General features: G+C 44.1%; 1 protein-coding gene across 6 annotated transcripts in view; it reads right to left on the bottom strand.

Annotated features, from left to right (window-relative positions):
• The window catches only part of mroh1 (maestro heat-like repeat family member 1), a 90,869-nt gene that overhangs the window by 34,948 nt on the left and 33,168 nt on the right, over positions 1 to 22,753 (bottom strand). For all 6 annotated transcript variants that reach the window (XR_016115387.1, XR_016115388.1, XR_016115389.1 and 3 more), the window contains exons 14-20: positions 8,355 to 8,462; positions 8,103 to 8,247; positions 7,842 to 7,882; positions 7,502 to 7,643; positions 7,285 to 7,337; positions 2,584 to 2,691; positions 1,583 to 1,702 (exon numbers count right to left, since the gene is read on the bottom strand). Coding sequence is in view for 3 of the 6 variants with exons in the window: in XM_088999258.1 (XP_088855384.1) it covers positions 1,583 to 1,702; positions 2,584 to 2,691; positions 7,285 to 7,337; positions 7,502 to 7,643; positions 7,842 to 7,882; positions 8,103 to 8,247; positions 8,355 to 8,462 (717 nt within the window). In the remaining 3 variants the exon portion in view is untranslated. The remainder of the gene's footprint in view (positions 1 to 1,582; positions 1,703 to 2,583; positions 2,692 to 7,284; positions 7,338 to 7,501; positions 7,644 to 7,841; positions 7,883 to 8,102; positions 8,248 to 8,354; positions 8,463 to 22,753) is intronic.

The following is a 22,753-nucleotide window of genomic DNA, read 5'->3' as shown; positions in this document are numbered from 1 at the left end:
CAAACTTGCCTAATTTTCACCTTTTCTTTACCAAAGTATACTCCTGGAAATGCTTGGGAATAATCCTCAGAAAACGACTGTAGTTTTCCTTTAGATTTCACACTGCATTACTTTTTGTCCGGCAGGTATCATTACATGACAATGATAAAAACGATGCTAACTCTTGACACTCTGATTCCAGGAACGGCCCTTAGCTTCCTTCAGATGAATTGTGCATGCGCGTGCTAACAGCTGGCACTGAGCCAATCACCAATTCTAAATTTGGATACGATACTGGGATGATGAAACCCAAATCATAACGGCAAAACCGGAGTAGCTGGCAGGTATGGTTTATTACAGTGGTGGGCCTTCTCTGCTGGCCTAACATAATCAGACATCATTGTCATAATTATAATAAAAGTCAATTTTATTAAAAAAATATTTTTTCTAAATATATATATAATTATTCTACATACTGTTCCCCGAGCGAGCTAACCTGTCCCAGGCTGGGAAAGGGTTTGTGTTGAGCGGTCATTCTCGGCCTTAAAGCGAATTAAAACATACGCCAGAAACACAACTGGACAGACGCGGCTTTCAGCACTGGCCTCTATGTCGATAGAAAAGGATTTATTGTTGGACCTGAAACGCACAGACAAACTGCACAACAAAGTCATTGAAGTCTTCTTGAGGAAAGAAAGGAGAATGGATTTTGTGTTTTGTTTTGTGTTTTGTTTGTTTGTTGTTTTGTGTTTTGGAGGACACCCGTTTTGGTGAGTGCAAACATTTTTATTTATTTTTAACATGTTTTTGAAATGTTATTTCATTCATATTAAATCAATGGTAAATAAATGAAATGACAAATCTACAAAAAAATGAAAAAAAATCTTGCTCTTCTGCAGTGTGTAAATAATGTGCATTGGCGCAGCTGTGTGATTGTAGTGGAAGTACTCAGAGACTTGTGTGATTGTGTCGCTATCGCATGTAGGCCTATACTCAAGAACAAATGAAAAAGATTTGTTTACTTTTATTTTCAACAAATAGTTCGTTTTGTGAACGTTTTGTTGTTTTTCTTATATTAAACTGACATTTTGTAATTTAGCGTAAAATCTTGTTAAAGATTGCATATTCTTGGTGGACTTCATAAAACTTTGTGGACAAATGATTTTAAATTTCCTTTTATTTTTAAGTGTTTGCAGTATCACGTATAGTGACAAGTTCTAATTGCTGATGCAAATTTATTGATGTGTAATTGCTCCGGAAAATAGCCTGTGTTGTAGACGATTAAGGTGATGCCACACCCAGTACTGCGTGCGTGTGCTTTTGTAAATGATATCTCCAGCCGTTGTGTCATAAATTATGGTATTACGAGGGATATTTGTTCAAGTCGGACTAAGCAGGACTTCAATGAAGGCCTAGGTGTGAAATGCACGGACCGCCACTGGTTTATTAATATTACATTTTGGCAGGCGCCCATCTGGCTGCCATTTTGGCTCAGTACTCCAACCCCACAAAAGAAGCAATTATTTGAGAAAAGAACTACAAGTTTAATTCGAGTCAATTAATCCCAGCAAAACCAGCGCTGTAGTAACTTAATTGACAATACCTCTCTTTCAACAGCCTCATTGTGTCGCGCTATGAGGAGGATTTCCTGCAATTGTTTTTTAACAAACTCCTTATTAAAAGAATGTTGCAGGGTCACTCCAATACACTGATACAGGAAGCACTGTTAAGGGAAGAAAACAAACAATTACAAATAGTACTTTATGTTGCAATGGTTTCATCCTTTAAAGGACAACCGACGTCTTCGGACAAGTTGTGTCCATAATTTGTAAAATGGCTTCAAATGACTTCTACTGAGCGTATTTTATAAAGATTTCACCGCATATAGCTATATTTTACGTTTTAAGACTTGCGCTAAATATTCGGGGAAGTCTTGTTTTTGAGTTGGTGACGAGTCCGTACGTGACGTCACCAAAGGACCGCCCCTGACCGTAAAAAAAGACGCATTCTAGCGGTCCTTCCATCACGTCAAGGTATTTTGCTGTATTTGTTTGGTCTGGGGACCTCGTGTTGCACCCAAAAGCCGCCAGAAGGCCAGAAGAGGGCATCCAAGCGCCATATAAGGAATTTATCAGCTTGTGGAAACGGAGGTGGCCACTGGAGGTCGCCATTTTGTGCCTCTTTTTTTGGATGAGAGATTTTCCCCCAATGTTGCCTCAAAATGGCACAAATAAATTCTATAATTGATTGCAAACATGTATGCTTTCCTCTTAAGAACTATTTGAATCATATTCATAACTGGATGTGTAACAAGAAAGCATATTCTCCGAATCTGAAGCCATTGTGTTGATTCACAAGCAATGCAAGACGGCTTGGCGTGACGTCACGAACTGGGGGTGGGACTTTCTGAAAATGCCCAATTCGCAGCTCAATTTTTTGCAGATTTTGGACACTAAGTTATTTTTATTGGTGTTTTGCACTTGACTAAAAATATCCTACTGCGTGTTTTGGGTATTTTGGATGCTATAAAACGTTTTTCTTGTGTCAGTTAAAAAACAAAAAAGTGACGTTGGTTGTCCTTTAAGGAAGGAAATAGGCATGTACCTTCTCATCCAAAGCATTGTTGTAGGTGGAAAGATTACTTGTTGCTTCTACTGCAAACTGGCAGACCCACTTGTCATCTTTAACAGCCACCAAAGTTTTAGCTAGGAGCTGGAGACATACCCATGATGGTGAAACTTTGATGAAACATATTTATGAACAACCATCCATATTAGCAACATCAAGTGGAATCCTTGCATCACCAAAAACATCACTTTTCACACTGCATTGTAAAATAAGCCTAGCTATTTTTGACACTTCAGATTGATGGGTCAATCCATCCATTCATTCATTTTATACCACTTTTCCAGGATGGAGTCAAGGGAGCAGAAGCTTTAGCATGGATGTTCAGAATTGGGATGGGAATCAGCAGAGAAATCAGTCGGAAAAGAGTGGAATGCCATCTCCGGGTCGGGGAGGAGATTTTGCCTCAAGTGGAGGAGTTTAAGTATCTGGGTGTCTGGTTCACGAATGAGGGAGTTCGACAGACGGATAGGTGCGGCGTCTGCTGTGATGCGGACTTTGTACCGATCTGTCGTGGTGAAGAAGGAGCTGAGGCAAAAAGCAAAGCTCTCAATCTACCGGTCGATCTACGTCCCAACCCTCATCTATGGTCACGAGCTATGGGTTGTGTCCAAAAGAACGAGATCCCGGATGCAAGCGGTCGAAATGAGCTTTCTCCGTAGGGTGTCCGGGCTCTCCCTTAGAGATAAGCGGAGAAGCTCGGTCATCCGGGAGGGGCTCAAAGTCGAGCCGCTTCTCCTCCACATCAAGAGGAGCCAGATGAGGTGGCTCGGGCTTCTGATTAGAATGCCTCCAGTACGCCTCCCTCGTGATGTGTTCCGAGCATGCCCCACTTGCAGGAGACCCCGGGGACGACCCAGAACATGCTGGAGTACCTATGTCTCCCACCTGGCATGTGTCAAGGTAACGAGCCTAGGAAATGAAATTGGATGGTTTAAGTCCTGCTGCAAATTCCCAATTCTACCACTAGATGGGGACAGAGGGATCCTAGCTCAGCCCCAGGCCAGATCAGTATAAACCAGTCAGAATATGGTAAAAATGTAACTACTAAAATAAAGCATTCCAGTCAATGCCTTATAAAAAGCCATTCAAAGATGATTATAGAATTTGACAATTCACAAGAAATTGACCAAGTGTAAAAGAAGTGATTTAAAAAAAAAGAGAAAGCGTTCCTTTTCTTCATACATACTTCCTCTTTATTTAACCAGTCGTTGCGAGACAACAAATAGAGGAACAGAGTTATTAATCAAATGCTTATGCAATGCTTTGTAACCGCTTTGAGTGAAGAATATTGCCTTGTGATCATCGCAAACCTCCCAGTGATGTCATATGATGTGTAACAAAAGAAAGAATTTAAACGGGAGTGAAACGCTAGCAATACGCAAATGCGTATATATTATAACCAGCTGCAAAACGCTTAAAAGAGAAATTGTCTATCATCGGAAGGCTAAATTCGCATACAGGATATGAGTCAGCCTCACATGAGACGCGAGGTCCAGCTGGATCAAACCAGTTCAAGCCAGAGGAGGACTGAGCAAGCATGACCCTTCCCTCTGGAGAAGACCGCCCCCGTGTCCTGGATTGAACTGATACACCCTCCTCATGTCCCGAAATGAACTGCCCTCTCTCCGGAGAAGACCGCCTTCGTGTCCCGAAATGAACTGTACTTCCTCCTCCCTGCATGGATGAAATGGGGAGGATATAGAATGTTCTAGAATTTTCCATGACCTCATGCAATGAATCATGTGACGAATGGTATAAAACAGGGACGATTGCAAAATCGAGAGAAAAGCAGGGGAGAAAAAAAGGAGAAAGAGAACAGGTGCGGTCAGCGAGCCTTTGAGCTCCTGGACCAGAAGGACGGCAACCCTTCTCCCTTAGACTTATAGGGGCCTGAGTGAGATGGGACCACGGATGTATTCAGGCTCTGAAATCCGTCGGGCATGGACCGGCCCAACGGCATCAACACAGACCTGAATCTCCGGGGAAATGGCCAGGAACTATAGAGATTCTGGAGATTCGAGAGCTCAGAGTCTCTTCTTGGTCCATTTCCTTTCCCTTTTGGTCTTAGAAAAAGTGTAATTTTAGTTTAGCCGAATTGTGGATTTATTTTGAATTGGATTTACTTTGAAGATTTTTGATTGATGGAATTACGAGAGATTGCCTCACAGGTGAGGGCTCGAGTTCGTTCCAGAGTGGTAAAAATCGATAAAAATTAACCATTAAAGAATTAGAAGAGTTGACTCGGGAGAAATCTGTAAAAAGTCACCCAATGATAGACAAAAGCATAACCGCATAGAAAATATGATTTTATTATAATTTGTATTATTTTATTCTTTTATCTTAATTATTATTAAAATTTTGTTTTATTCATGTATCCTTTTTATCATGGGAGAATCGATAATAAAAAATGTAATCGGCATTAAAGGGGTGCATTCCGGGATCGCAGTTGTGAAATACCGGTTCCGCATCGTGCAAAAAAGGAAATAAACCCGTTGATTACATAAGTGCGAGTCATTGTCGTCTCTGAAAAGATAAAGTGATCCCATCCGTTACAACCTCCTCAAAATGAATAAAAGTGTGAAACGGCGAGAGGCGCCGTCCGTCGCGACGGTTTCCTCTTTTTGTTAATCCGTCGACAAAATAAAGATTCGAAGCTCATAGGTTATGTCTGAAAACCTACGAAAAAAAAAACAAAAACAAACCCGAATGATCGTAACAACGATGATTAAACCTTATCCAGGTCTTATACCAATTGCAACAGTGTAAAAAAAAATATGAGAGGGAGCTGCCTTAAAAGCGCAGTGTACGTTTCCTGAATCTCCGATTCTGAAAAAAGAATGAAGGCGGTTGGCCTTGGGAAGTCCGTAGTCCGCTTCTTTTGCCGTTACTCGTCGGAGGAGAAGAAGGAACGGAGGAAGACCGGGTGGACTACGCAAAAGTAGCTATAATTATAATTTAGCTCGGGGCAGTGAGAACCTGGACGAATTTCTCTCAGCGATCGGCTCGCGTAAAAAAGGGAAGTTGGAAAGGAGGAACTTGCGGTCAGGGCGGACGAGTAGGGCAGAGTGGCCTCAGAGTGGCGGAGCGGTGGGGGGGCGCCTCGCGCGCCCTTCCTCGTTTCGCTCGCACGATTCTCCCTCTCGCGCTCCCACTCGCCCGCGGGGACGTCCTTCCCCACCTTCCCTCGAACGCCCGTTACCGGGAGGGCCGATCTACGGGAACAAATCAAAATAGGGCGGGAGGAAGGAGCGAGCGTTCCTTCCCCCTTCTCCAGATTTCGCGATTTGATTTTCCCGGCGCTGACATGTTAGTGCCGCCTCGAGGGACCCCCTCGGGATCCGCCAGGACAAGCTAGAAGTGGCTGGGGAGAGGGAAGTGTGGGCTTCCCTACTGAAGCTACTGCCCCCGCGACCCGACCTCGGATAAGCGGCAGAAGATGGGTGGATGGATGGTTCAGAATTTCCTCCTCACAGACACTTCTTCCAGCTCTTCCCATCATCTCTTCAATATGTTCTGCACCTATACCAGGGAGGCATCCAGGAGGCATTCTACCCAAATGCTCAAGCCACCTCATCTGACTCTTCACGATGTGGAAGCGTAATGGCTCAACTCTGAGTACCTCCCAGATGACCCTGCTTCTCACCTTATTTGAAGGGAGAGCCCAGACACTCTACAGAAGAAATTCCTTTTGGCTGCTCATATCTGATATTTTGTTCTTTTGGTCAAGACCCATAGTTAGCTAGGTGATAGACAGGCTGTCAGACGATGGTAGACAAGAATCCCCTTGGATTAGGATGTTTGCAGATGACATTATGATCTGTAGCGAGAGCATGGAACAGGCGGGGGAGAAACTAGAGAGGTGAAGGTATGCTCTTGAAAGGAGAGGAATTAAGATCCTGCGCCTGTAAAGTGTCCTGGAGAGTTTTGAAAGGTGGATATACATACAATTGATTATTATCAGTCACAGCCAGACAGAAAATATGTGAGTGAATGAGAGGGACCCAAGGATAAGAGTGATGCTACTGGGAAAAGAGAGAAAGAAGGTGGAGGATTTTAAGTACTTTGGCTGAACTGTCCAGAGCAATGGAGAGTGTGGAAAAGAGGTGAAGAAGCATGTCCAGGCAGGCTGGAACAGCTCGAGAAAAATAACAGGTGTGATGCGTGATAGAAGTATTTCAGCTTGGATAAAAAGAAATGTGTATAAATGTGTATAAACTGGTGGTGAGACCAGCCATGATGTTTGGACTGGAGAGAACATTAAGAGTAGATTCCTTCCACACTCGAGTTTTTGTCTCTGTGACAGGAGTTGAAACATTTTGTGACAAGGGATATTGACAGACGCTCAGAAGAAACCATCGCAGTTGGTTTGCATCATCCAGGTGGGACCAGCATTGTCCTACATCAGAAAAAAAAACAGTTACCTCTCTCTTAATCCGAATGTCCTTAACTTGGCCACAAATCTGATGGCATGACCACAAAGTCAACCGTCAAACCTCGGCCAAGGGATTCCTGTCATCGAATATACCGTTTAATGTTTGTTATGGACAATCCGAAATGACCAGAGAAGTCAGACCATCATTTGGGTTCTGACTGGGTGGAGCCGTTCTTCCCAGTCACACTTCAAATGTAAATGTACATTACTTTACTTAATTTACATAATATCCTTCAAAAACCCACTTGCATCAGATTCTCATTCCAGCTTTTCTTATCAAGGTCCTCTGCAGTTGTCTCTGAAAAATGTAAGAAACACAGATAGACATTTGTGTTTAATGGAGATTAATAAGAACAAAAATATGATTTATGAAAAAAAGTATTCCTTGAGCATGTTAGATTTAAAGATCAGATCATTTTCATTCAGTAGCACCATTTTTGTTGTTGTCAGGAAACATCTAACCTTCCAGTACTGTCAAAAGAGGAGGTATCTCTTGGTCCCAAACAGTCGCTGTGGCACGGTGAATGTTGACAGAAAGGATTTGTAGGAGGGAGAGTGATGGAGCTCCATGATCTCTGCTTTTGAATGGAAATGCTGCATTCACCTGGAATGAGGCGACATCTTTAAGTTTGGTGAATAGAAGCTCCATACACATTTATTCCCATAATCAGGACTAGATATTTTTCAGTTAAACCGTATATTAAATTCTAGTGGATATTCAGGGATTCCTACCAAACAATTAAATGTAATGATGCTGTACTTAGGAATTAAATTTGCATAATCACACAGGGCATGTACTTACGAGTAGTTTGAGCATCAGTGTTTGAGGCGAAGGAAGATTAACTACAAGAGAGAGAGAAAAAAAGACTTGACCTATTATGTACATAAAATGACCAAATTGCAGAAATGTAATAGAAAGAGTTAAGTTCGTAAGACTGATCACACATGATAAATGTGTCTAAGGGTGTGTAAAATGCTTACTGTATTCTTCTAATTCAGGGTTTAGAGTTCACATCTTGTACTAATGTCATATATTAACAAATATAGTTAATGTTGCACCTACCTTCCTGTGAAAAGTCTATATTGAAGGTAGGTCCCTTGTTGTCTCTTATTTTATTGCCAAGTACAATCAGACAGTTACACAGTGGAGTGGTGGCATTGCTGTATTGTTGTTGGGTAAGGTAGTAGAGCAGCTTTGGCCAAAGCACCTAAAACAACATAGCAAAGAAAATGAATATATGAGTTATCTAGTCAAAAAATATGTATTTAGAATAGACACATACAAGTAAAACGGAGTGACTGGTACTTAACCTACATCAGCCAAACGTCCAACAGTTGTCGTCAATAGATGAAGGGTGTTGTCACACATTGTCCTCAGTGACTCGTTTGTTATTTCTTCTGGGTGTGCAGGTTTCTGCCCATGCTGGAGGAAGACAAACACAAATAGAATTAGTCCAAAACACAAATAATCATGTGCTGTACTTAATTTTGATTGCAGCGTAAATTTATGTCACGATGCAATGTGGCTCGATGACACCATTGGTTGCACTTTGATGATCGACTTTGTGTTTGTGGGAGAAGATGCCAATCCCAATTGGCAGACTCAAACGTATTGTGAGGGTATACTTGTAAGGCCTGACAGAATCCATCGCCAGAAAGAGTTTCAACTCCCACCGACTGCAGAACTTCTCCCACATCTGGCTGATATCGAGTTTAAGTGTACCATGTTTTGTGGTTCCATTGTGGAGATGGCTGACTGAGGTTGTGGCCGTAAAGTGGTCAGTGCCTGTCAGGACAGACACCCCAACTCTGTTGGTAGAGAGCAGCGGTAAGGGATGCATGGCTTAATGGTAGAGTGGTCATTTCCGAATGCAGAGATTGGTGGTTCGATCACTGGCCATTGGGATAATGTCGAAGTGTCCTTGAGCACCCCCAGTTGCTCCTGATGCTGCGTCATCAGTAAGTGAATGAGGTAATAGTGTCCAATTCATGGTCAGCAACATGCGGCAATCGAGCCGCATGCGGCTATTTAGCGCCCACAGTGGCTCCTTAGGGCTTTTTCAAAAACGTTTGAAAATGGACAGAGATGGCATTTTTTTTATATGGTTTCTGTCATAGGATAAAAATGACAAACAATGACTGTTTTCAATACTATAAAAATGTGTAGAATAACATTTCATCAACAAATATTTGCGCAATAGCCTGCGACACATGTTGCTATTAGCAGGTCCGGATGTCCTGGCTGTTGTAAAATAAACAAATAAATGAAGCTGACTTTGACTTTGAAATAAAGAATTTAAAAAAAGATGCCTTTCATGTCAATGAGTTGTGCAAATGTTCCTCTGTGACAATGACCTAGGGGTGGATTCGATCTTCCCAGATTTCTTAAAGCTCTGGATGTTGGGGGCTGTTTCGATTGACACCTCTGCAACATCACGTGAACATCAGGGATAGTGCCTCTGGATTGGCAGATCATAGTTGTTTTAAAAAAATGGTGCGTTCCAACAATCATTAGCAAACCTCAGCCTCCCTGTTAAGGTATATTCAGGGGTGCTGAAGAGCAGGGTCCAATCCGAAAGTTGGATTGTGATTTTCGTCGTGGCTGTGGAACGGTTTACCCGTCCGTCCATATACATTCCTACCCTCACCATTAGTGATAAGCTGCTGGCAGCAATTGAAAGAATAAGATTCTGAATGCAAGTGATTGAAATAAAAAAAGAGGGAATGGGTGGTTTGCCAGAAAAAGACTGCAGACAGACCCCCCATCCATCTTTCTCTACCCGTAGGAGGGGGATGGGTGGTCTACCAGGAAAGAATGCGGACAGACCCCCCATCCTTCTTTCTCTACCCGTAAGAGAGGGCTAGGGGGTGAATTCACAGAAACATTCTGAGATTGGCAAATTGATTCATTCGCGAATAAGTTAATAAAGGAAAATAAAATTAATAAAGGGCTGCGTTAACATTCACAAACATGTTGTGTATAAAAGACATTCTTCCTGCCGAATTTGATTCTGCCGCGAGGCCTCTCTTCTCCACAGAACCGAGGCTGCCTTGTCATTAGAGAACTCGACCGGAGTGCTATGGAGTCGGCTGTCCTGTTTCATCGGGAGACCTGTCCAACCATGCAGCGAGGAGACTTTCGTCTCCGCTCGACGTCCTTGTGAATGACATAACACTGTTTCTTTTTCCATAGCTTTTTGACGAATGCCGTCTACTTGGAACAAAAAACTGAATTAAATAATTAATTAGACTGAGTGAGCAAATAAATGAAGACAGCGGACAAATGAATAGACATAAGCCGAACTACAGTGAATTTGTAAAATTATCAGTGTTGAAATTGTGCCACATTGTTCTCAAGAGCGATTTGAACATTGGCCATTTGCGTTTTGGAGTTATTTATGACTGCTGGGATCTGGCCTGCTGTGTCTCAAAAACCTGGGGATGGTGTTAAAGCAGTGAGACCATTGCATTCCTTAGGATAACAATCATGTATGTTTTTGCTCAAGTTTTTCCTCTATCACGGTTCAATTGAGGAAATAAGGATGTTTATCTCAAATTGAACTGAAATCAGCAAGATAGATGTTGCTAGATTCAATGATAAATGATTATGATTAATTCACTCTTTTGAAGCTACATGGCCTTTTCCATGAATGACAAATCATTTTGAAATCCTGATTTGGGCAAATGCGAAATGAAATGGAAATTGTATAAAATGACAGAATCAAAGAGTGACTTTATAAAATTATGAGTTTAATTTGTCAAACAGAGCTGAACCTTGTTCTGTACACAGCTTGTTCAAGCCATTTGAAACAAGCCAGAGTTATTTATGATGCCTCTTATCAAGGGTTTTTGTCAGCACAGAGCTTCAAAGAGGGGTTTAAAAGACCCAGAGAAAATTCTGAGGCCCCACTGTACTGGCTCGTAAATGACGGTTCAATTGGAAAAAGTAAATAAAATGGTCAGTAAATTGGGCTGAATAACAGGAACATTTATCTTGAATTGGATGGAATTGGCAAGGTAAATGTAACTAAATTTGCTGGTGATTAAGTCCTTACAGAGATTCACCAGTTGATATTGTTGGACATTTCATAGAAGGAAAGTTTATAGATTTATTAAGATAATGATTGTGACCTGATCATTACACTGGTTTTGACCTGACAATTGTCATCCCCTGAAATCAAAGAGCAGATGATTTGATTCATAAAAACGATAAATTGAATTTGATCGGATGCACCTTTATTAGTTTCTGTGCAGAGAAATTAATTTCAAAAGGAAAAAATGGAGTTTCAAAATTGGATGACTGAACTTTTTATTATGCTTTTTGTGCAGATGATGTGTAAAGCAACAATTCGCAAACAGAGCTGGGATGATGGTTGAGAAATTGTTCCATTTGCAGGATGAATTGAACTGTGGGGTGCACAAGACATTTGCATCCACCCATCCTGTGATTTTCATCCGGAGTAACATCCGAACCGAATTTGCATTCTTGGTGTTTTTGGAAACAAAGTTTAATCTCTGCTCCAATTGTCATAGAAGATCCAACAAAGGAGAGGCCGCAATGGCTGGTGGGATGCACCTGCAGAACTGGAGTTGGCACACCCACCTGATGATTTGGGATCGATGACAAAGCCCATATTGAGAATAGTTTTGTTTTCCAAAAGCATAATGTGTGGCATTTATTGTAATGCATGACAATTTTTATTGCATATATTTCTCATCCAACCATCTAGCGAGCAACGAATTGTTACAATTAGGCTTGATTGAAAAGTATTCAACGTTGGAGATGCAATGAAGGAAATCCAACGTTTATTAAGACAGCATGCAGATGCTAATTTATCTTCTGGCTGCCTTTCCGTACAGCGATGACATTTGTCAGTTCAAAAGTAGTTTATAGTTACGACAAAAAGTGCATGATAACCTGTCAAGATTGCGAATTATTATCATTATTATTATGATTGGTTGCAGTGCACATTGAAGTAATTGACTGCAGTGCACATTAAAGGAATTTCTCGCCGGTAAGAATGAAATTGGCAAATGAGTTGAGTGGGCACCGATGTCAGCCAGAGATTCAGGCGAAATCAGATATATTGTGTAGGGCTTCCACGCTAACCAGCTTCTGTCAGAATTGAGAGAAAGAGATCCTTCAGAAGGGGAGGATCTGTGCCAGGGTGGCCGCAGATGAAGCTGGGTTGTGCGAATGGATGTCCTACGCAGAAGCGAAACTGACTGTCAACTGGTACCCTCCAACTGAATGACAAAAGGCGAGTACGAGATGACTTACACAGATCGCCATAATGTTGACGACCATGTCAACTTGTGCAAATTGTAGAAGGCTGTCCTCCACCCATACAATTTGGCGACATGCAAATGTCCATCAAAAACACATTTTTGCAGAAATGATTTGCTTGGGTGCCAGAAAAGGAGTAACAGCAGGAGAAGCTGTGCTCAATGTACAAAATTTTCGTGATACACGCTACATGAATTGGTTCTCATGCAGGTGTTGAGAGACATGCCAAAATTTGGCCTCCAAAATTTTTTGACCAATGATTGACAGTTTTATGATTATTAATTGATGATCCGTGCAATGTCAAAGAAGGATCGTGTTCCGCGCAAACACGTTCCCAATTGGCAAATTGAGACTTTTCATGTCTCAACAGGGGGGAGTGGCAATAGCCTAGATCATCATTGCCAAAATTTTCACCTTTGTGGTGAGTGATGTTAGCTGCAACGTCATTCCCCAAGAAAGTGGTGCCCTCCAGAAATGCAGACTCACTAACAACTAACATACACTAACCAACTAAAATCTAACAATAACAATGTCTGCCATTTCTGTGAGAGAATGCATTGCAGAGCCTAAACGATGAGACAGATTTTGATAGGGAAAGAAACACCAAGAAAGGGTGCTGTGCAGAATGAAACCATCCCTTCGACATGTGACCTGGCACAAGCCTTCTTTTAGTCTCCACAGGACGGAGCTGCGGTCTGAAGAAGATGACGTGGGCCACGCCAAAGTGGGATGGACCGGTTGCAGAGCTGCTAGCCGTCTTAGCAGATACAAGCTTCGTCTGGACTCGCAAGGACACCACACCGTTCGTCAAGAAGATTCCCGATGCACATCACTGGAGCCGACAGACACACACCTTCTCCCATTCACCAGCGCATCCGTACCACACCCTGGGGCCTGCTTGCGGCAAATGCTACAAACAATTTTGTTCCTACTCGTCATCCTGGTGATCACCATCCAGGATCCCATGAAGATTTGACTATTGTAGCTAGCGAATGACATGACTTTGATTTGAGAATGTTTCCATTGTGATTTTCTTTTTTCTTCTTTCTGTTAACCTCGACCGATGTTAAAAATGTTTGTCAGGGGGGAGATGTTAGGGTAATTCGCCATACAAACATCTCTAAACATCGCTCTGTAGTCTTTGTTTGCATTTTGAACTTCCTCATACGTCATATCTTGCCTACACGATGTCGCATTTCCATTACGTCACATCCTGTCGCGTCATTACTATGCGCCGTATAAATACTCCTGCAGCCCGTTCGTCTCTCTCTCTCTCTCTCTCTCCATGCTCGCTCCTCCGTCCACACCGCAATGCCCGTGCTCTCCCAATTAAATCAACTTTCTGTTCAAGACCTGGCTCCCTGATGATTTAACCATCGATCTCCATCTACACCCGTCGAAGCAATGAACCAAGGGCGAACGATAAAAAATAACCCAACAGTATAGATGCCTTTCTTCAGAAGGAGCGGCACATGGACTTCATTTATAAGTAAAGGTAACACGATAAGGTTTTTTTTAATTGTTTTTCTATGCTACAGTTATTCTAAAGAATGCTGACATGACATTTTAAACAAAACATGTTAACTGTTGCCAATCAAATGGTGAATAAGCTACTCTGTAGATTTCATATGTTTGTAAATCTGACTGTGATGACGTCGGTGCCTCACCAGCCATGAACCTCACCGCACGTCACTGATGGTATATGAATACATTAAGTTATCTGCATATTAATGGGGTTGGGCAAAGTTATTATGGGTAAACAAAACGCATCCAGTCAATACACGAGTATACAATCCCCTCCAGGATGTTTGTGTATATCTGCCCTGTGATTGACGGGCAACCAGTCCAGAGTTTACTTTTGGTGTTAGCTTTTATTTCGTGTTATTTACAACTAAAAGTGTTAAAAAAACTGAGTGCCTTTTGGTTTAGGCCACCCACTTCTCAAGAGAGGAACGCGTTTGTCATTCATCAAAAGTTACCTTATGCCTTATGGAGTTATTGTTTTAACATTTGATTTGATATTGCAAAATCTTCCGACCTAGATATTGAAGAGTTCGGCCATGTATATCAAGCCGCAGTTGATTACAGAAACACTGTGGGAGCTGTTAAGAGGCACTCAAAAACAACAATCAGTGGCATAGGACAGGAAATCCCCACAGGGCAGAAGTGAAGTTTTCACTATTCACGCTCCTGGGAAGACTTCTATCCATCCATTTTCCGAAGCATTTTATTGTCACAACGCTTCTGGTGAGGGGGGGGGGGCTATCCGAGCAGTGGAGGGACACCTTGCAGCGGTTACCAGCCAACGGCAGGGCACACATCGGCAAACAACCATTCGCTCTAAAACTGAGGGACAATTTTGAGGCCCTTAACCCAACAAAAAAATATAGCACTCCAACAAACAAGTAATAACTAATCAGGTTGCATTAAAAGGCATGGGAAAGCATTTCAAATGAAGAATGCAACAGTCTGAAGTCAATGGCTGCAGTTCATGCATGTCAAGGCTCTAACACCAAATATTCAGTGTTTCTTCTGTTATGATCTGGACAAAGGCTTGGGTTATGTGTTATTCTTTTGTCTAAAAGCAGCCTTTTGATTAGTTTTTTTCTAAGAAACAAATGATGGAATTTGTCAGCTGCACTCTCAGCACTAAGGATAAAATGTTTCTGATGAATAGTAGGAGGGGATCCATCTTGCCCCTCTGGGACATTTGCTGCTGGGCACACCTTAGATCAGGAATGGCCAAACAATTTGGACCAAAGACTTTTTAATCGAACAACTACCCACGACTGACGCATCACCACACGCAAACATCCCCACGCATGCCAAGATGAGAAACACCCTGACATGGAGGCATGCGATGTACTTTTCTAGCTCAGTCATACATTTTTGAAGTCCTTTACTTTGCCCTCAAGATTCCTATTCTTTGCCTGTGCCTTCGGTGAATTGTACGCGAAACAATCTCAGAATGAGAATTATGAAAACGACAAAAGATATAGCACAACCGCTCTAATCACAAGCTGCAATTCCAGACTGCTGAGCGCGAACAACTTCCGGTGACGCAGGCCACGTGCCATCGTAGGTTAAAGGTTTATCTGATTTATTGTATTTCAGTAATACTTTTTTTGTGAAAATGAAGGTGATAGGATGATTAGGGTGGAGTGTACAAACAAACATTTTACTACCATGCACAAAGACACACAAATGGTTGTTTGTTTTTCTCCTATACACCCCTTGCGATCGGCATGGGCAGTGTGTGGTCTATCACAAGTGACGTAATGTGCACCCCTGCGTTTGATCTTGGAGGGTGGGTGATCAACACTCAGAATTATACATTGATCGATTTCAATCAGACAAAGTACGACTCAGAAGACCCCATATGATGAAAAAGAGAAATGGATTCAGTTTTCCCTTGCCCGGACGCGGGTCACCGGGCCCGACCCTCGACTGCAGAAGCTATCTCTGGGGACGTGGAATGTCACCTCTCTTACAGGGAAGGAGCCTGAGCTGGTGCACGAGGTTGAAAAGTTCCGAGTAGACATAGTTGGGCTTGCTTCCACACACAGCCTGGGTTCCGGTACCAGCCCTCTCGAGAGGGGTTGGACTCTCTTCCACTCTGGAGTTGCCCACGGTGAGAGGCGTAGAGCAGGTGTCGGCATACTTATTGCCCCCCGACTCGGCGCCTGTACATTGGGATTCACCCCAGTAGACGAAAGGGTTGCTTCCCTCCGCCTTCAGGTGGGAGGACGGGTTCTGACTGTTGTCTGTGCATATGCACCAAACAGCAGTTCAGTGTACCCATCCTTTTTGGAGACCTTAGGGGGTGTGCTGGAGAGCGCTCCCCCTGGGGACTCCCTTGTTCTGCTGGGCGATTTCAATGCTCATGTGGGCAATGACAGTGGGACCTGGAAGGGCGTTATTGGGAGGAATGGCCCCTCCGATCAGAACAGGAGTGGTGTCTTGTTATTAGACTTCTGTGCTCAACACGGATTGTCTATAACAAACACTTTATTCAAACATAAGGGTATCCATATGTGCACGTGGCACCAGGACACCCTTGGTCGCAGTTCGATGATTGACTTTATAGTTGTATCATCGGATTTGCGGCCTCATGTTTTGGACACTCGAGTGAAGAGAGGGGCGGAGCTGTCAACTGATCACCACCTGGTGGTGAGTAGGCTCCGTTGGTGGGGGAAGATGCCAGTCCGACCTGGAAGACCCAAACGTGTTGTGAGGGTTTGTTGGGAACGTCTGGCAGAATCCCCTGTCAGAAGGAGTTTCAACTCCCACCTCCGGCAGAACTATACACATGTCCCGGGGGAGGTGGGGGACATTGAGTCCGAATGGACCATGTTCCGTACCTCACTTGCTGAGGCGGCAAATCAGAGTTGCGGCCGTAAGGTGGTTGGTGCCTGTCGTGGAGGCAATCCCCGTACTCGCTGGTGGACACCAGTAGTAAGGGATGCCGTAAAGCTGAAGAAGGAGTCCTACCGGGCTTATATAGCCTGTGGGACTCCTGAGACAGCTGACACGTATCGACTAGCCAAGCGGAATGCAGCCTCGGTGGTCGCTGAGGCAAAAACACGGGCATGGGAAGAGTTCGGTGAGGCCATGGAAGCTGACTTCCGGACCGCTTCGAGGAAATTCTGGTCCACCATCCGGCGTCTCAGGAGGGGAAAGCAGTGCACCACTAACACTGTGTACAGTGAGGGTGGGGCGCTGCTGACTTCGACTCGAGACGTCGTGAACCGGTGGGCAGAGTACTTCGAAGACCTCCTCAACTCCACCAACACGCCTTCCTTGGAGGAAGCAGTGTCTGGGGACTCCGAGGTGGGCCCTCCGATCCTTGTGACTGAAGTCACAGAGGTGGTTAAAAAGCTCCTCGGTGGCAAGGCCCCGGGGGTGGATGAGATCTGACCGGAGTTCCTAAAGGCTCTGGATGTTGTGGGGCTGTCCTGGCTGACACGCCTCTGCAACATTGCGTGGTCATCGGGGAGAGTGCCTCTGGATTGGCAGACCGGGGTGGTGGTCCCCCTTTTTAAAAAGGGGGACCGGAGGGTGTGTTCCAACTACAGAGGGATCACACTCCTCAGCCTCCCTGGAAAGGTCTATTCAGGGGTCCTAGAGGGGCGGGTCCGTCGGAAACTCGAGCCTCAGATTGAGGAGGAACAGTGTGGTTTTCGTCCCAGCCGCGGAACAGTGGACCAGCTCTACACCCTTAGCAGGGTCCTCGAGGGCGCATGGGAATACGCCCAACCACTCTACATGTGTTTTGTGGACTTGGAGAAAGCGTTTGACCGTGTCCCTCGTGGAGTTCTGTGGAGGGTACTTCGGGAGTATGGGGTACAGGAGCGGCTGATACGGGCCGTTCGGTCCCTATATGACCGATGTCAGAGTCTGGTTCGCATTGCCGGCAGTAAGTCGGAATCGTTTCCAGTGAGGGTTGGGCTCCGCCAAGGCTGCCCTTTATCACAGATTCTGTTCATAACCTTTATGGACATAATTTCTAGGCCCAGCCGAAGCGTTGAAGGTTTCCGTTTTGGTAGCCTCAGTATAGCATCTCTGCTTTTTGCAGATGATGTTGTACTGTTGGGGCCTTCAAGTGGAGCTCTCCAACTCTCGCTGGAGCGTTTCGCAGCCGAATGTGAAGCGGCTGGGATGAGAATCAGCACCTCCAAATCTGAGACAATGGTTCTCAGTCGGAAAAGGGTGGAGTGCCCTCTCCGGGTCGGGGAGGAGATTTTGCCTCAAGTGGAGGAGTTTAAGTATCTGGGTGTCTTGTTCACGAGTGAGGGTGAAAGGGATCGAGAGGTTGACAGGCGGATCGGTGCGGCGTCTGCCGTGATGCGGACTTTGTACCGATCTGTCGTGGTGAAGAAGGAGCTGAGCCAAAAAGCAAAGCTCTCAATCTACCGGTCGATCTACGTCCCAACCCTCATCTATGGTCACGAGCTATGGGTTGTGTCCGAAAGAACGAGATCCCGGATGCAAGCGGCCGAAATGAGCTTTCTCCGTCGGGTGTCCGGGCTCTCCCTTAGAGATAAGGTGAGAAGCTCGGTCATCCGGGAGGGGCTCAAAGTCGAGCCGCTTCTCCTCCACATCGAGAGGAGCCAGATGAGGTGGCTCGGGCATCTGATTAGGATGCCCCCGGGACGTCTCCCTCGTGAGGTGTTCCGGGCATGCCCCACTGGAAGGAGACCCCGGGGACGACCCAGAACACGCTGGAGAGACTATGTCTCCCAGCTGGCATGGGAACGCCTCGGGATCCGCCGGGACGAGCTGGAAGAAGTGGCTGGGGAGAGGGAAGTCTGGGATTCCCTACTGAAGCTGCTGCCCCCGCGACCCGACCCCGGATAAGCGGCAGAAGATGGATGGATGGATTTCAATCACAATGTAGATGGGGTTTTGGAGTCTCTTTGCAAAATGGAAAACAATGAGTTTGTTTCCAGTCTTTAAAAAAAAGGGTTCGGTGAATTGAGACCATTGAGAGTCACAAGCTAAAAGACTTTCAGGGCTGTCTGAAAGTGTTGTTCCCGAAACAAATGTGATCTGGACGTTGCCCTGGATAAAAAAATACGCACAGACTATATAACACCGATCAGTTACGAACCTGTCAATCCTGAGCAGAAAAACCCAAGCATCTATCCATGCAGACAATCCTCTCCGCTCACTCCATATAACTTCTCAAGATTTGTTGCACATCTTTTAAATGTATGCTGCATGTGCTAAGATTATTTCTCAGTCACAAACTATGCTCCCATTCTGGCACCTTCTATTGGTTGTTGTTTTGTTTATGTACATGTGGGTGGGACTGGGAAAGTAAATTTTATATGTATGGAGAATAAATGTGATTTTGATTACTAATAATTATTTTCTAATAGATTTGCTCGCTTGAAAAATGGGTGGCTTCAAGCCAAAGGGTTTCTGCCAAGAGGTGTTTTGATGACATCTAGATGTAAAGCGTCTGTGTAAGCTCTCAGTCGTACAGGAGTGGTCCATCGATGAAAAGGTTTCTTCAGCCGTCATCTGTACTTCTTTGAAGGTGTCGGACGTTTCGCTTCTTATCCAAGAAACTTCGTCAGCAAACTAAAGTATTACTGGTAGTTTAGGCCCTATATATATATCTCTACTATCCAGACATGGCGGTGACGGACTCTGCTATGATAAGTACCTGCTCAAATTAGTGGTTGCTAGTACTCATTACTAAACTAATGAGTGGGTGCTAGCACTCATTTGACGACAATGAGGTTAAAATCTTTAGGATGTCCTACGCAGAAGCGAAACTGTCTGTCAACTGGTGCCCTCCAACTGAATGACAAAAGGCGAGTACGAGATGACTTACACAGATCGCCATAATGTTGACGACCATGTCAACTTGTGCAAATTGTAGAAGGCTGTCCTCAACCCAAACAATTTGGCGACATGCAAATGTCCATCAAAAACACATTTTTGCAGAAATGATTTGCTTGGGTGCCAGAAAAGGAGTAACAGCAGGAGAAGCTGTGCTCAATGTACAAAATTTTCGTGATACACGCTACATGAATTGGTTCTCATGCAGGTGTTGAGAGACATGCCAAAATTTGGCCTCCAAAATTTTTTGACCGATGATTGACAGTTTTATGCAAATTGATGATCCGTGCAATGTCAAAGAAGGATCGTGTTCCGCGCAAACACGTTCCCAATTGGCAAATTGGGACTTTTCATGTCTCAACAGGGGGGAGTGGCAATAGCCTAGATCATCATTGCCAAAATTTTCACCTTTGTGGTGAGTGATGTTAGCTGCAACGTCATTCCCCAAGAAAGTGGTGCCCTCCAGAAATGCAGACTCACTAACAACTAACATACACTAACCAACTAAAATCTAACAATAACAATGTCTGCCATTTCTGTGAGAGAATGCATTGCAGAGCCTAAACGATGAGACAGATTTTGATAGGGAAAGAAACACCAAGAAAGGGTGCTGTGCAGAATGAAACCATCCCTTCGACATGTGACCTGGCACAACCTTCTTTTAGTCTCCACAGGACGGAGCTGCGGTCTGAAGAAGATGATGTGGGCCACGCCAAAGTGGGATGGACCGATTGCAGAGCTGCTAGCCGTCTTAGCAGCTACAAGCTTCGTCTGGACTCGCAAGGACACCACACCGTTCGTCAAGAAGATTCCCGATGCACATCACTGGAGCCGACAGACACACACCTTCTCCCATTCACCAGCGCATCCGTACCACACCCTGGGGCCTGCTTGCGGCAAATGCTACAAACAATTTTGTTCCTACTCGTCATCCTGGTGATCACCATCCAGGATCCCATGAAGATTTGACTATTGTAGCTAGCGAATGACATGACTTTGATTTGAGAATGTTTCCATTGTGATTTTCTTTTTTCTTCTTTCTGTTAACCTCGACCGATGTTAAAAATGTTCGTCAGGGGGGAGATGTTAGGGTAATTCGCCATACAAACATCTCTAAACATCGCTCTGTAGTCTTTGTTTGCATTTTGAACTTCCTCATACGTCATGTCTTGCCTACACGATGTCGCATTTCCATTACGTCACATCCTGTCGCGTCATTACTATGCGCCGTATAAATACTCCTGCAGCCCGTTCGTCTCTCTCTCTCTCTCTCCATGCTCGCTCCTCCGTCCACACCGCAATGCCCGTGCTCTCCCAATTAAATCAACTTTCTGTTCAAGACCTGGCTCCCTGATGATTTAACCATCGATCTCCATCTACACCCGTCGAAGCAATGAACCAAGGGCGAACGATAAAAAATAACCCAACAGTATAGATGCCTTTCTTCAGAAGGAGCGGCACATGGACTTCATTTATAAGTAAAGGTAACACGATAACATTTTTTTTAATTCTGTTTTTCTATGCTACAGTTATTCTAAAGAATGCTGACATGACATTTTAAACAAAACATGTTAACTGTTGCCAATCAAATGGTGAATAAGCTACTCTGTAGATTTCATATGTTTGTAAATCTGACTGTGATGACGTCGGTGCCTCACCAGCCATGAACCTCACCGCACGTCACTGATGGTATATGAATACATTAAGTTATCTGCATATTAATGGGGTTGGGCAAAGTTATTATGGGTAAACAAAACACATCCAGTCAATACACGAGTATAAAATCCCCTCCATGATGTTTGTGTATATCTGCCCTGTGATTGACGGGCAACCAGTCCAGAGTTTACTTTTGGTGTTAGCTTTTATTTCATGTTATTTACAACTAAAAGTGTTAAAAAAACTGAGTGCCTTTTGGTTTAGGCCACCCACTTCTCAAGAGAGGAACGCGTTTGTCATTCATCAATAGTTACCTTATGCCTAATGGAGTTATTGTTTTAACATTTGATTTGATATTGCAAAATCTTCCGACCTAGATATTGAAGAGTTCGGCCATGTATATCAAGCAGCAGTTGATTACAGAAACACTGTGGGAGCTGTTAAGAGGCACTCAAAAACAACAATCAGTGGCATAGGACAGGAAATCCCCACAGGGCAGAAGTGAAGTTTTCACTATTCACGCTCCTGGGAAGACTTCTATCCATCCATTTTCCGAAGCACTTTATTGTCACAACGCTTCTGGTGAGGGGGGGGGGGGGCTATCCCAGCTGTCTTCGAGCAGTGGGGGGGACACCTTGCAGCGGTTACCAGCCAACGGCAGGGCACACATCGGCAAACAACCATTCGCTCTAAAACTGAGGGACAATTTTGAGGCCCTTAACCCAACAAAAAAAATATAGCACTCCAACAAACAAGTAATAACTAATCAGGTTGCATTAAAAGGCATGGGAAAGCATTTCAAATGAAGAATGCAACAGTCTGAAGTCAATGGCTGCAGTTCATGTATGTCAAGGCTCTAACACCAAATATTCAGTGTTTCTTCTGTTATGATCTGGACAAAGGCTTGGGTTATGTGTTATTCTTTTGTCTAAAAGCAGCCTTTTGATTAGTTTTTTTCTAAGAAACATATGATGGAATTTGTCAGCTGCACTCTCAGCACTAAGGATAAAATGTTTCTGATGAATAGTAGGAGGGGATCCATCTTGCCCCTCTGGGACATTTGCTGCTGGGCACACCTTAGATCAGGAATGGCCAAACAATTTGGACCAAAGACTTTTTGATCGAACAACTACCCACGACTGACACATCACCACACGCAAACATCCCCACGCATGCCAAGATGAGAAACACCCTGACATGGAGGCATGCGATGTACTTTTCTAGCTCAGTCATACATTTTTGAAGTCCTTTACTCTGCCCTCAAGATTCCTATTCTTTGCCTGTGCCTTCGGTGAATTGTACGTGAAACAATCTCAGAATGAGAATTATGAAAACGACAAAAGATATAGCACAACCGCTCTAATCACAAGCTGCAATTCCAGACTGCTGAGCGCGAACAACTACCGGTGACGCAGGCCACG

The sequence above is a fragment of the Hippocampus bargibanti genome, linkage group LG06 (genome assembly GCF_051943395.1).
Source record: "Hippocampus bargibanti isolate YZ-2025 linkage group LG06, ASM5194339v1, whole genome shotgun sequence".
In the NCBI taxonomy this organism is placed as follows: Eukaryota; Metazoa; Chordata; class Actinopteri; order Syngnathiformes; family Syngnathidae; genus Hippocampus; species Hippocampus bargibanti.
Note: the sequence above shows the minus strand (reverse complement) of the source record. Positions and strands in the feature narration are given on the sequence as shown.